Source organism: Erinaceus europaeus, chromosome 21 (genome assembly GCF_950295315.1).
Source record: "Erinaceus europaeus chromosome 21, mEriEur2.1, whole genome shotgun sequence".
In the NCBI taxonomy this organism is placed as follows: domain Eukaryota; kingdom Metazoa; phylum Chordata; class Mammalia; order Eulipotyphla; family Erinaceidae; genus Erinaceus; species Erinaceus europaeus.
The window spans coordinates 26,811,969-26,826,590 of NC_080182.1; the positions used below are offsets into that span (position 1 = coordinate 26,811,969).

At 43.0% G+C, this 14,622-nt stretch overlaps 1 protein-coding gene across 1 annotated transcript in view; it reads left to right on the plus strand.

Moving 5' to 3' along the window:
* OXSR1 (oxidative stress responsive kinase 1) overlaps positions 1-14,622 on the plus strand; it is an 86,293-nt gene that overhangs the window by 12,515 nt on the left and 59,156 nt on the right. Inside the window, exon 2 of the mRNA XM_007517070.3 lies at positions 9,566-9,678. Within this exon, the coding sequence (XP_007517132.1) occupies positions 9,566-9,678 (113 nt within the window). The remainder of the gene's footprint in view (positions 1-9,565; positions 9,679-14,622) is intronic.

A 14,622-nucleotide genomic window follows, 5' to 3' on the forward strand; every position in this document is an offset into this window, starting at 1 on the left:
GTCTGCAGGTGTCTATCTTTCTCTCCCCCCTCTCCGTCTTTACCTTCTCTCTGTCCTAACCAACAACAGCAGTAACAACAATAACAACAAGGGTAACAAAATGGGAAAAATGACCTACAGGAGCAGTGGATTTATAGTCCAAGTATTGAGCCCTATTAAGTATGCTTTGCCAAGATCTGAAGGTTTAGGTATAATTAATTATAAAAGATGCTAGTATTGTTATCACTTTTATTTGTGGAACTGAGACCTAGTCCATATGTGAGTTCATTTCTGAGCTGCCTTTTCATTCAGGTAGAGGGACAGGGTGAGGGAGAGATGCCACACCACAGCCCCAAATCTTCCTTTGGTGCCATGGCACTTTTTTCTGTGTGGTGCTGGCCTCAAGCCTGAGTTATATGCATGGCGGTGCCACTGCTATTAATCACTGGTATTTTCAGTATTTTTTAAAATTAATTTTTAATTATTTATTTTATATTTAGGTTTTAACCAGAGCACTGCTCATCTCTGGCTTATGGTGCTGCAGGGGATTGAACTTGGGACTTTGGAGCCTCAGGCATGAGAGTCTCTTTGCATAACCATTATGCTATCTACCCCTGCCCTATTTTCAGTATTTTTTGAGTGCCTTTCTGACTCTTATTACTGCATTCAAATTCCTGATGAGGCACTAGTCTGTGTTTGACAAGTGTTGAGACAGTTCCAGGAGCATGGCCATGCTTGCAGGCAAGACTGGCCTTGATTCAAATTCTGATTTTGCATTTTACTGCCTGTGTGTTCCTAGGCAAAATTTATTAGCAGCATTATTGCTTAGAATTAGTCACACCACCAGGGCTTCATTGCTCTGAGTCAAGTTTTTTAGTAGAGAGAGAGACAGACAGACAGACAGGCAGAAAGACGCAGAAAGGCAAAGATACCACAGCCCTGGAGTTTCTTTCCCCTAGTGTGTTGGGGTCCAGGCTTGAATCTGGGCCTCACACATGGCAAAACAGGTGCACTATCCAGGTGAGCTATTTGCTGGCTTCCCTGTATTAATGTTTTAATGTCAAACCTTGTAATTGTAAAATGGAAAAATGGTACCTGTGTCATTGGGGCCTTTATGTACATTAAGTCTAAGTGCAGGAAAAACTTACAGCAAATGGTCTGAAAATGGTGGTTATTTCTGATCTTTGAAAATTCTGGGTAATGACATGAAATTATGAAGTGATTTGAGCTATAACAAATAATTTAGGCCGTGTAATGCTTTTGAATCATATAATACTTTTTTTTTTTTTTGCCTCCAGGGTTATTGCTAGGACTCGGTGCTGGCAATGCGAATCCACTGCTCCTGAAGGCTATCTTTTCCCCATTTTTGTTGCCCTGATTTTATTGTTATTGTTGTTATTAATATTAATGCTGTTGTTTGATAGGACAGAGAAATGGAGAGAGGAGGGGGAGACACTGGGAGAGAAAGATAGACACCTACAGACCTGCTTCACTGCTTGTGAAGCGACTCCCCTGCAGGTGGGGTGCCGGGGCCTCGAACTGGGATCCTTGCGCTTTGAGCCACCTGCGCTTAACCCACTGCGTTGTCACCCGGCTCCCCATGTAATACTTCTTTAGACCATCTGTACATCTTTTTTTTTCTTGTTTGTTTTCCTCCTAGATCTCATCAAGTGCAGGTGGAGTCAGTGTTGGCCATCACAGTACAGCTTTGTTAGGCCCTGTTGCCTGGGTGTTGTCAGCCACAGCGTGAGACTCCTGCAGCCTTGCTTCGCCACATGTGAAGCTTACCCTCTGCAGGTGGGGACCAGGGGCTTGAACCTGGTCCTTGTGCACTGTAATGTGAGAGTTTCACCAGGTGTGCCACTGCCTGGCCCTTTAATTACTTTATTTTTAAATAAAAATACTACTCCCGACAGTCATATTTTTTCCCTTTTTTTCTCTTCCTATTTTATTGGATAGGACAGAAGCACCTGCAGACCTGCTTCACCACTGTGAAGTGTCCCCTTTGCGGGTGGGGAGGGAGACTTGAACTAGGTCCTTGCACATTGATAATATGTGTGCTTAACTTGGTGTGCCATTGCCTGACCCTTTATTTTAACATTTATTTTACTTTGTCAGATAGAAAAAGTGAGACAGAGAGGCAAAGAGTTGAGAGAGAGAAAGACACCACAGCACCAAAACACCCTTCAGTGTGGTGAGGTCTGGGCTCCAATCTGGGCCGCACACACGGCAAAGCGTTGCACTGTTCAAGTGAGCTATTTCGCCAGCCCTGCAGATTCAGTATCTCTGTGAGGGACATCTTGCCCTGTCCATAGAGTAATGCTTAATAGTGTATTCCCTTCCCCCCACCCCAGCCCCCAGTGGGGACTTAGCTAGGGTCACCTGTCTCATATGGCCAGCAGTGGACCAGCAGTCTCCTAGAGCAGTATTAAATAAGGGGTCACATTGGATTGCATTCAGGGAAAACAAATACTAGTGACTCAAGGCACCACACTTAGTAGGTGACTCTTACTCTCATCTTTATAAGACAGTTCTACTGCTTGCATTCCAGACCCAAAGACTATTACTGCAAAAGGACAAAGACACGTAACAACTGAGTTGGCTTCCTTTCAAAGGTCTTTCTTTCCTCAGTGGGCTAAGTGATTTCTGTTTCTTTGGCAATGCAGATGTAGCTACTTGCAAGGAGACTGAAGTAAAGCATTTCTAACGCGGCACATTCATTCAAACAACACAAAGTTTGGGATTCTTACTAAAGGAGAGAAAATTGTAAATTGGATAAACAATCTTTGACCTGAGGATTTTTTAAAGATGTAAATCATTACATAAAGCATTGCAAGTAAATAATTTAACCTGGCACATAGTAATCAGTTAATAAATAGCAGCTTTAATCTGAATTATTGAAACATCAGTGGTTTCTAGGCTCCATTCTCCTTCTTACTCATTGATGAGCTCAGTCTTCCCTTTGCTTACATTGCTTTGTAGGATCTGTAATGCTTACACTGCAGAGTCAAATGAAAATGAAATACAGACCAGCAGCAGAGCTCACGGGGAGGGGGTGTCGCCTTTGCCATATGTGCCACCCAGGTTTGAGCTTACCCCGGAGGAAGCTTTGGTACTGTGGTATCTTTCCCTCTCTTCCTCTGTCTCTATTTCTGTCTGAAGAAGTCAGTCCAGAGGGATGAAGCCCCAGTGACAACAGGGGGAAAAAAAAGTGTATGTTGCTACTTGGTTAATCAGTTCACCAGCTATTTTGTTATGTGCTGGGTACTGTTTTGGGGTTAGAGATAAAGCAGTGAAGCAAATAGATGGAAATCCCTAGTCTGTAATTTTTGTTCCTTATTTTTATTTTTTATTTTCATGAGAGAGAGAGAGAGAGGAAGAAAGAAAGAAAGAAGAGAGACCAGGGCATTGCTGGGACTTCAGAGTCTTAGGCATGGAAGCCTTTTGTATAATCATTATGCTGTCTCCCTAGCCTAGAGTTTGCAATCTTAGTGAAGGACAAAAATAGAGCAAGGAAAGAGGTAGTAGGGATCTCTGAAGGATAGAAGTGAGTTTTAAGTAAGTCAGAGAAAAACCTCCCCAAAGTGGTGACTGTTGAGGAGAGACCTGCTCGGAAGGCAGAGCGGGAGATTGCTGCGATCATCCGGCACAAGTGTGTCCCAGGCAGGAGCACAGGCCCCAGAGCAGAAGTGGTCACTGGTGTGGGCTCGTCAGGAGGGCGGGGCGGCGAGAGCAGGGACAGAGTAAAGTGGCCGGTGGGCGCAGGAGATCAGAAGAGCTGCATGGTAGAAGGGCAGGGTTGAGCTCTTCAGATCCTGTGAAGCCCGGCGAGGCATCGCTTTAAGATAGAAAAATTGCCGCAGGGTTTTGAGCAGCTTATTACAGTGATTTGACTCACGCTATTTTAAGAGGCTAATTTGGGTGATTTAGTGGAGAACAGTTGTGTCAAGTTGGAAAGAGAGGTTCACCTGAGGAGAAAAGCTGTCAGGGTGGTAGTGAGAAACAGCCAGATGCTGACTATCTGAAGACAGAGATTTGCCATCGAATCAGATGTGAGAAGAGTCTTTGACTGGAGCCTCCGGAAGGATGCAGTTGTCATCCGTGGAGATGAACGACCAGCCGAGCGAACAGGAGAGAGAGAGATGATTCACTGCAAAACCGGCACGGTGCTTGATAGTCACTGAAGGCATATGGCAGTATGTCTTTATTTTCATCTTGGGATGGAGAGAATAGCATGATTTTTTTTTTTTTTATAATGATTAATTTTACATCTATTTCACAATTTTTCAGAGCTTTAATTTTCAGCATAACTCTGACAAGATGCCTTATTTAGAAAAGGGGTTATAGAATTGTCAGTTCCTGTATTTTCCATGGTGCAGGTAACAGTGCTTTAGTCATCTTCTAGAATGAAAGTCTTCAGTGCATGCTGCAACTACTGGACAATGCTTGAAAGCAAAATCTATGATTGACCAAAATTTTAGAAAAATACCATCACCCTCACCTCTCCAGGGCTCTACCCCACTAGGGGAAGATAGAAACAGGCCTGGGGTATGGATCTACCTACCAGTGTCCATGTCCAGAGGGGAAGCAGTTACAGAAGCCAGAACTTCCACTTCTGCACTCCAGAAAAGAATTTTGGTCTGTACTTCCAGAGGGGTAGAAATGATAGGGGAAGATGACCAGCTATGAACTCCAACTCCATCAGGACCTGGAGAGAGGAGAGGAAAAAAGAAAGGGCTTTCAGTAGTAGTCATAGGTGTAGTGACTTGGAAAGGAAGAAGGTGGGATCATGGGGAAAAAAAAGGACAAATATATACAAATATGGACAGATAGTTGTAGAAATAACAGCTAACCCATACCTGCAACCTTGGGAGAACTGTGGTAGCCTCCAATAGAGGGAGGGACTGGGGACACAGAACTCTGGTGGTGGGAATGGTGCTTATATACTCCTGTTATCTTCTAATTTTGTAAATCAATATTAAGTCACTAATAAAAGTAAAATAAAAAAGAAAATAGAAAAAATTAAAATAATAAAAAATGAAAAATTTGGTTTATTTTTTTCCTCTCTGGTAGGGATAATGCTCATTAAAATTTTTAAAAATTATTATCTTTATTTATTGGATAGAGACAGCTAGAAATCGAGAGGGTAGGGGGAGATAGAGAGAGAGAGAGAGAGAGAGAGAGAGAGATCTGCAGCCCTGCTTCACCACTCACAAAGCTCCCCCTGCAGGTGGGGATATGGGTCTCAAACCTGGGTCCTTGTGCATTGTAACCTGTGCACTCAACCAGGTGTGCCACCACCCCACCCTCATTTTTTTCACTTTCTCTTTTTGATTTCTTGGTCTCCAAGTAGAAACTGAGTCCGTCCCCCCCCCCCCCACTTTTTAAAAGATTGTTATTAATCAGTCCTAAGCCAGAACTGAGCAGTACTCTGGTAAAGGAAAATGAAGAGAAAAAGACATAAACAAAAACCAACCAAACAAACAAACCTGAAAACAATAGAGAAATAAAAGACACTTAGAAATGGAAGGATAGCCTTTGTTCATGTCTTGGAGAATATTGCTAAAATGTCCATCTTACCTAGACTCAGTGAAATCCCTATCTAAATTCCAACAACATTCTTCTAGGAGATAGAACAAACAATTCTAAAATACGTGTTGAACCACGAATAAAACAGCCCCCCCCCCCCCCCCCCCCCGCTGAACTGTGAATAGCCAAAGCAGACTTGAGAGAAAAGAACAAAATGGAAGTATTACTTGCTCTAACTTCAACTATACTCCAAAACTATAGTTATGAAAACAGTTTGGGGCTGCAGCTTAACTAATAAAGTGTCAGATTTGCATGCCTGAGTTTCCTGGTTTTATTCCTGGCACCACACATATCAAAATGATGTACAAGAGTGATGCTCTGTGTGTGTGTGTGTGTGTGTGTGTGTGTGTGTGTGTGTGTCTGCCTGCCTGCCTCGTGAAATTCTCATATGTAATAAAGCTACAAGTGCTAGCTCACTGTGTAGAGTGCCTGCATCGCCACGTGTGTAACCGGGTTCTAGTGCTGGTTAGACATGAGAGGTTCTGTAGCAGTCAAGGAAGTTTAGGTGGTGTGGTATCCTTCTCTGTCTGTTTCCTCCTCTCTCTCTCTCCCCCGCTGTCTGTCTCTCTCCTTGTCTCTCTGTTGCTGCTGAATGAAAAAAGTAACCCAGAGCAGCGAATTGCACATGCATGAGGACCTGGTTGCATAAAAACAAACAGCCTTACCCCCCAAAAAAAATTCAGTGTGGTAGTAGGACTAAGAGGCTTTCACACCAGAGGCATAGAGTAGAAAGAACAGAAATAAATCCATATACGCACGTGCACGCACACACACATAAAATCTACTTTGTCATGAAAGAGAGAACCATATAGTGGCAGTAGGGGATGGGGACGGGGTGGGGGCGAAAACCTCTTCAAATGGTATTGGGAAAGCTGAGCCACCACATGTCAGAAAAGGCATTTTTTATGTTTTTGTTTTCAAAGCTGCTTCATGACTTTTCCAGCAACCCAGCAGTACATCATTGAGCACCAGACATCAAAATTAACTCAAAAGGGATTCAACACCTTGATATTGGACCTGAAACTACATATGAAGAACACGTAGGTGCTACACTCTAGGACCTTAGTGCTAGAGATGTATTTGGAAAGTCAGTGCAAGAGAAATAAAACAAGAATAAGAAATGGAACTGTCTTGAACTGAAAAGCTTTTACACATCGAAAGAAACTTAGAAAGATAAAATGGCACCTTAGCATTGGGAGAAGATATATATATATATTTAAAATTTTTAAAAATATTTATTTTCTCTTTTGTTGCCCTTGTTTTTTATTGTTGTTGTAGTTATTGTCACTGTTAGATAGGACAGAGAGAAATGGAGAGAGGAGAGGAAGAGGAAGACAGAGAGGGGGAGAGAAAGACACCTGCAGACCTGCTTCACTGCTCGTGAAGCGACCTCCCTGCAGGTGGGGAGCCAGGGGAGCTTGAATCGGGATCTTTACGCCGGTCCTTGTGCTTCACGTGCTTAACTCACTGCGATACCACCCACTCCCTGGGGAAGATATTTGTGCGTCACATTGTTGACAAGTGATTGATACTGAAAATAAGAAAAAAAAAAAGTCACACAATAAAAAAAAACCAAACCAGGGAGTTGGGCGGTAGGGCAGTAGGTTCAGCGCACATGGCGCAAAGCGCAAGGACCGGCATAAGGATCCCAGTTTGAGCCCCTGGCTCCCCACCTGCAGGGGAGTCGCTTCACAGGCGGTGAAGCAGGTCTGCAGGTGTCTATCTTTCTCTCCCCGCCTCTATCTTTCCCTCCTCTCTCCATTTCTCTCTGTCCTATCCGACAATGAGGACATCAACAACAGTAATAACTACAACAATAAAACAAGGGCAACAAAAGGGAATAAAATAAATATTAAAAAAAAATTTTAAAAAACCAAGCCAAAAAACAAAGAATACAAAACAAAACAAAACAAAAACCAAGCAACCTAATAAAGATGTAGGTACAAAATCTGAATAGACACTTTTGCAAAGAAAATGTACAGAAGGTCCACAGGTATAAAAAAATGTCAGAGCCATTTATTTTTAGGGAAATGCACATTAAAACCACAGTGAAGTCTTACCTCATGCCAGTGAGAATAGCCTACATGAGTAAGACTGAAGGGCCAGGCAGTGGCACACTGATAGAGACATGTGTACGATGCATGAGGACCTGGGTTCAGGGTCCAGGTTCCCATCTGCAGCCTACAGGAGTGGGGTGGGGGTGAGTGGTGCAGGTCTGTCTGTCTGTGTCTCTGTCTCCCACCCCCACCCTTTTCCCTTTATATTTCTCTGTTTCTATCAGCAAAAATGAAGACACTAAAAGGAAAAAAATGACCCGTGGAAGCATTGAATCATTGTGCAGGCACCCAGCAATCACCCTGGTGGAATTAAAAACAAAACAAAAGGGCAACAAGAAACAAAAGCTGGGGAGAGAAAGTGTAGTAGTTATGTAAAATGTTGCTACCCCTATGTCCCCCCCTTTTTTCTTTTACTTGATAGAGACAGAGGTTGGGGGAAAGACACCTGCAGCGTGCCTCCACTTGTCAACCCCCCAACCCCCTTACTGGAGGCTTGAACCTGGGCTCTTGTGCATTTAACCCAGTGTACCTCTGCCTGGCCCCAGTATAAAATGTCTTTCATGCCTGAGGTACCAAAGCACCCAGGCTCAGCCCCAGTACCAGTTCCACCATAAACGAAAGCACGGAAATTGTCCAGCAGTGAGAAAACAGGACTGAAGCAAAGTGCCGGTGTGGATGTGGAGATCAGGGTGCTCTGGTGTCTGTTGGTGGGAGGGAAAACTGGTGTCATCACTTTGGAGATGACAGAGAGGGAGGGCCGGCAGAGCAGCTCGCTCGGATAGTGCAGTGCTTTGCCGTGTGCCTGGCTCGGGTTTGAGCCTGGCTTCCACTGCATTGATGGACGCTTTAGTGCTGTGGTCGCTTACTCTCCTGCCTCTCTGTCTCAGTCACTCAGTCATAGAACCCTCCCCACCACCACCACCCCAAGTCCGATAGTTACAGTCAGAAACCGAGAGGGAAGGGGAGGGATAGAGAGGGTGAGAGACAGAGAGACACCTGCAGCACTGCTCCACCATTTGTGAAGCCTTCCTTCCCCCTGCAGGTGGGGACTAGGGGCTTGAACCTGGGTCCTTGCGCATTGTAACGTGTGCTCAACTAGGTGCGCCACCACCCGGCCCCACCTGCAATGCTTCTTCATGCATATACCCAGTGAGCTCAATAACATTCATTGGAAAGACTGGACCATTTATAACATTACTTGAACTCCCGTGTTCAAAGTTTCACTACTTGCAGCAGCTACAAAACGAATCCAGCGAAATGTCCATCGAAAGACAACTGAATAAGGAAATCAGCCTAGCAAAATAGCTCACCTGGATGGATAGTCTGCTTTGCTGTGCATGTAACTCAGATTTGAACCCAGACCCCACTGTCCTGGAGGAAGCTTTGATGCCGTGGTGTAGTGGTGTCTTTCTGCCTTCTCGGTCTCTTTGCTTGAAAAAGTCGGCCCAGAGTAGTGAAGCCCTGGTGATGGCAAAGGAAGGGAGGAAGGGGAGGAAATGGGATACATACTTAGTGGAATACTTCTTGGCTATTAAAGAAAGATGGCATGCAATAGACGACACGGTGGGTGGGTCTGGAAGGGATTAGACTGGATGAAGTAAGTAAAGAAGTGAAAGACAACTACTGGATGGCGCCAGTCATGTGTGGAATATAGTGGACTGAAGTGGGCTTATGAACAGTAATAGTAGTAACCAAACTAACTCTTACACGCTGTCCCCCATCCACTCCCCACCTGGTTCCCTCTGTAACCACCATGTCACAAGTGAAGTGCTGTAGCACTGGAGGAAGCCGTGGTGCTTTCTTTGGTAGCTGTGTCTCTGTCTGGACGAAAAGAGTGAAATACTGTGTGTGAGGCCTTGGCCCGTCCAAAAAAAAGTGATCGGCAATTAAAAATGTTATGTTTTCTATCTCTGTTCATTTACTTGTTAATGTGTTTTCAGGGAGTGGAGCAACGGCTGTGGTCCAAGCAGCCTATTGTGCCCCTAAAAAGGAGAAAGTGGCAATCAAACGGATAAACCTGGAGAAATGTCAAACCAGCATGGACGAACTCCTGGTATGCAAATGCTGTTTCTCTTACATGAGAAAGTATACTCTCAGTTCACCTTAGAGTGTAAAATAACGAGAAGTTACTCATGTCTTTCTTTCTTGAAAGTTTGGGATTTCTTTCTTTTTTTTTTTTAAATATTTTTTTATTATCTTTACTTATTTATTGGATAGAGATAGCCAGAAATCAAGAGGGAAGGGGGAGATAGAGAGGGAGAGAGACAGAGAGACACCTGCAGCCCTGCTTCACCACTCGTGAAGCTTTCCCCCTGCAGGTGGGGACTGGGGACTAGAACCTGGGTTCTTGTGCACTGTAACATGTGCGCTCGACCGGGTGTACCACCACCTGGCCCCAACTTTGGGATTTCTTCATTAAAAGGTAATGGTGATTGTAAAACTTATAAAATTCCACCGGAGTAAAAAGAAGAAAAAAAGTTATGGTCTTTTCTCTCTGTAATTAACATTTGCCAAGTAATCTTTTAGACGGTGCATATATAACTATCTTTGCATTTTATTTATTTATTCCCTTTTGTTGCTCTTGTTTTTTTATTGTTGTAGTTATTATTGATGTCGTCATTGTTGGATAGGACAGAGAGAAATGGAGAGAGGAGAGGAAGATAGAGAGGAGGAGAGAAAGATAGACACCTGCAGACCTGCTTCACCACCTGTGAAGCGACTCCCCTGCAGGTGGAGAGCTGGGAACTTGAACCGGGATCCTTATGCCAGTCCTTGCGCTTTGTGTCATATGTGCTTAACCCACTGCGCTACCGCCCGACTCCCTCTCTTTGCATTTTTATGGTAATATAGTCACATACTCATTCTTTTCTTTAAATTTTTTTCCAGTATTTTATCATTATTTACTTATTGGATAGCTACAGAGAGAAATTGAGGAAGGGGGGAGTCGGAGATGGAGAGAGACAGACACACCTGCAGCACTGCTTCCCTGCTTATGAAGCTTACCCCTTGCAGGTGGGGATGGGGGCTTGAATGTGATATATGTACTTTGGCTCCGCCACTGCCTGGCCCCCATCTTGTTCTTTTGACCCAACAATTTATTATGGAATCTGTGTTTAGAAATACAGTTTAATGGGGTTCAGAACCTTGGTGATGGGAACGGTATACCCCTGTTGACATGTGATTTTGTAAATCAATATTGAATCGCTAATAAAAAATAATAAAAAAATGAAAGATTTACCATACCAAAAAAAAAAAAAGGAAGAGAAATACAGTTTAATATAACATTCGATATGTGTGTAGAATTCTGTTGAGTTAAACCACACTTTTATTTAAACTATTCTGGCCTTTTAGTTTATTTACTTTTTAAATTGTTATTACCAATGCCTGTTTAATTCTTTGTTTCCTTAAAATAGCATGTAATTGTTATTCCTGGGTTAAACGGGATATCTTTAAAGGTTGTTGACCTCCTAGGAGCGTGGAGCCAGTCTGCTTTCTGACCATTTCTTCAAGATGAGAAGTGGAGTGATGCCCAGGGTGCAGTGGCTTCTTCAGAGGCCAGGGAACTGGAAAGACAGAGCATTCCGAGGATCAGTAGCTTCAAGAAATGTTCTGTGGCATTAAAATCTAGTTACACGAGCATAATTTTATACTTATTTTATGCACCATCACAACTAGAGTAGTTTTAGCTCCGTAGTAAGTGTCCTATAAGAGAACTGATTGATGTTTTTAAACTTTCATGTTCTTTGGCTTATGTTTAAACAGTAATATCAGCTTTGTCCTTTACAAGATTGTTCTTTTTTTTTTTTTTTTAAAGAATTTATTTATTTATTAATGAGAAAGATAGGAGGAGAGAGAGAAAGAACCAGACATCACTCTGGTACATGTGCTGCCAGGAATTGAACTTAGGACCTCATGCTTGAGAGTCTAATGCTTTATCCACTATACCACCTCCTGGACCACACAAGATTGTTCTTGAAGGCCAAATAATACCGTACTTAAAAGCTAAACTCTGGGGAGTCGGGCGGTAGTGCAGCAGGTGAAGCGCATGTGGTGCAAAGCACAAGGACTCGTGTAAGGATCCCAGTTCGAGCCCCCGGCTCCCCACCTGCAGGGAAGACCCTTCACAGGTGGTGAAGCAGATCTGCAGGTGTCTGTCTTTCTCTCCCCCTCTCTGTCTTCCCCTCCTCTCTCCATCTCTCTCTGTCCTATTCAACAACGACATCAATAAAAAAAACAAGGGCAACAAAAGGTAATAAATATACAAATAAATATTATTAAAAAAAAAGCTAAACTCTGTACACAAATGTATTAATATTGCTATTTTATTTTCTCTAAGGTCACATATAGGTAGTGATAGAAAGGGAAGTTTTTTTTTTAATTGTGACCTTTATTAATGAGTAATATTTACTGGAAAATTTATAAAGGTCCAGCTAAGTAGAAAGAAAACTTCTGACTGTCCGGAAGTTTTTTGTCTTCTAGTGCCTCATACTGGATTTCATTTTTTTGGTGTAGTCTGTCCTGAGCTGGAAGGGGTAACTGCAGTCAGAGGGAGAGAGATAGTAGAATCACACATTTAATTTTCAGCAGATGAAACAAATACAGTTGGTAACGTGTGAGCAGAAGCTGAAGAAATGGGTTGCTAGACTGATCTTGAGCCTCTGGTTCTGAGATCAGACTTCCTTGGGAGGAGATGCTGCTTGGAATCCTATTTGATGATTTCGGGTTTGTGTCCCCAATAGGAGTTTCCGCCATTTGCTGTAGTTACTTTACATACTCCACAGGAACAGTATAAATGAACACCTTACTGTAATTTTGACTAAAGACTCACAGTTTACTTTCACATGTTGATGAGAACATCTTTTCAGTGGTAGACATTACCTGGGAAACATTTCTACCAGGTGGTAGTGCCGATTTGTAGGTGAGTGAAGTAAATTATAAATAACAGTACAGGTTAAAAATCAGGTCTTTCTGACTCAAGCCTATCCCTTTCTACTTGACAGAATATTAACAAAGTCATTATAACCTTATTTCAAAAGTAGGAGCTGAATATTTTGTCATATCATTTGACATGTTTTTTTCTTTTTGGGGGAGATACTGCCTGGTCTCTCTCTCTCTCTCTCTCTCTGTGTGTGTGTGTGTGTGTGAAATTGTGTGTGATTTCACCACTCTCGGCAGAATTTCTCAGATAGACAGACAGACAGACACCACAGCACCAGGGCTGGGACCTGGGCCAGGCACATAGCAGGGTGGGCACTCAGCCAGGTCAGTACCTCCACAGCCCTCATTTGACTTATTTATTTTCTGTTGTAGGGGCTCTGTTCGACTTTGTATCGATGTGATTCCACTGCTCCCAGCAGTCTTTTCTCTGTCTTTCTCATTTCCCTTTCAGTTTCAGAAATAGGGGGAGAGATGGAGGGGAGAGATACTATACACTACTCAACTGCTCACGTAGCTTCGCCTTAGTGCCACACATGATGCTCTCTTGTGGTGCAAAGGCCCATCCTAGCTCCTTGCACATAGTACCTGCATTTTCTAGGTGAGCTATTTCCTGGCCCCTCAGTGACTAGTTTTTGAAAATCACCCAGTAGAGTGCACACATTGCCATGTACAAGACCCTGGTTTGAATCCCTGGGCACCACATACAAAGAGTAAGTTTCATGAACTGAGAAGCAGTGTTGTAGTCCCTATCTTCATCCTCTCTTTTTTTTTTCCTGTCTATCTGAAAAAAAGCCAAAACCAAAACAGTCCGATAAGATCACACAGGCACAGAACCCAAGTGAAAGCCTGGTCACATGCAGACAAAAAGAAGAAAGTAATTTTGTTACTACACTAGGGCCTTAACATTTAGAGGAGTATAAATTTGATTTATTTGATGAATGAGAGGAAGAACTGGCTAGACTTGCATAAAATTTGCCCACATATTCCAAGACGCTTGACATTGCAAATACAGTATCTTTATATTTGGCAGTAAGAGGGTGGTATGTTTTAATAAAGCAAGTCTAGGAGACTGACTGTTGGAGGGTTAAGCAGGTAATAGTCCACTATTCCCCAAGGAGCTATCAGGACTGTGAAGAGTGTCCGAGTTGGGCTGCCCCTGGTATCAGGACCTAACATCTAAGTGTCAAGTGTCTTCATCTGAAAGAGTTTCCCTTAAACAAAGCTCTTTGATCAGCATTCTAAATGCTTGTACTCTGTTTTTTTTTTTTTCTTTAATGTCTTTTCAAAGTTGTCTTCACTGTAAAGCAGAGAGGGTGCCCAGAATTCTCCAGAGTGCTGGTATAGGCTGGATGGCAGGTGTGTGTCATGTGTGACAGATAAGTGTGAGGAGCCAATATATTGCTGCTTTCTCTTGGCAAACGTTTTCTTGTCTGACAGCCTTTGCTGAGTGTGATGGGGAAATCAGCTGTCAAATCTTGCTACATCAGTCTTCTCCTGGGACTTTGCTCATAGGATTTTCCCCAGGAAAATCTCACAGTGCAGAATTTTGAGAATTTTCTCTATCGTAGATGCTAGGGCTGCATTCACTGGGTAGACATGTGAGATTAGTCTTTCTCCTAAGAAAGTCCCAAGCTCATTAGAGTTCAAGCTCTTGTCTGCTGTACAAGGCAAGTGTAGAACTATAGCTCTGGAACCTTAGAATCTTATAAGCCATTATTAAATCTCTAATAAAAAAGGGGGGGGGACTGAGGGGACAAGCCAGTTGAGAAAAAAAGGCAGAGTGTAAACAAATGCTTTCAAAGTTTAAGTACTGTGGAAGTATGAGGAGGGAGAGAAGTCTGAGTTAGAAAGGTTGAGGACTTTGTAAAGCTATTTGTGTGCTGGCCCACTGTTAGTGCGAGAACAATTATTAACAGGTAAAGCCAGAGACTCCTGGGCAGGGGTTTAGAATAGCATCAGAGCAGAGAAGCAGCAACAGGGAGACATTGGTAGAACCATTCTTGTATATGTGAGGCACAAGGTTCTATCCCTGGCATCATATATGCTAGAGCTGTGTTCT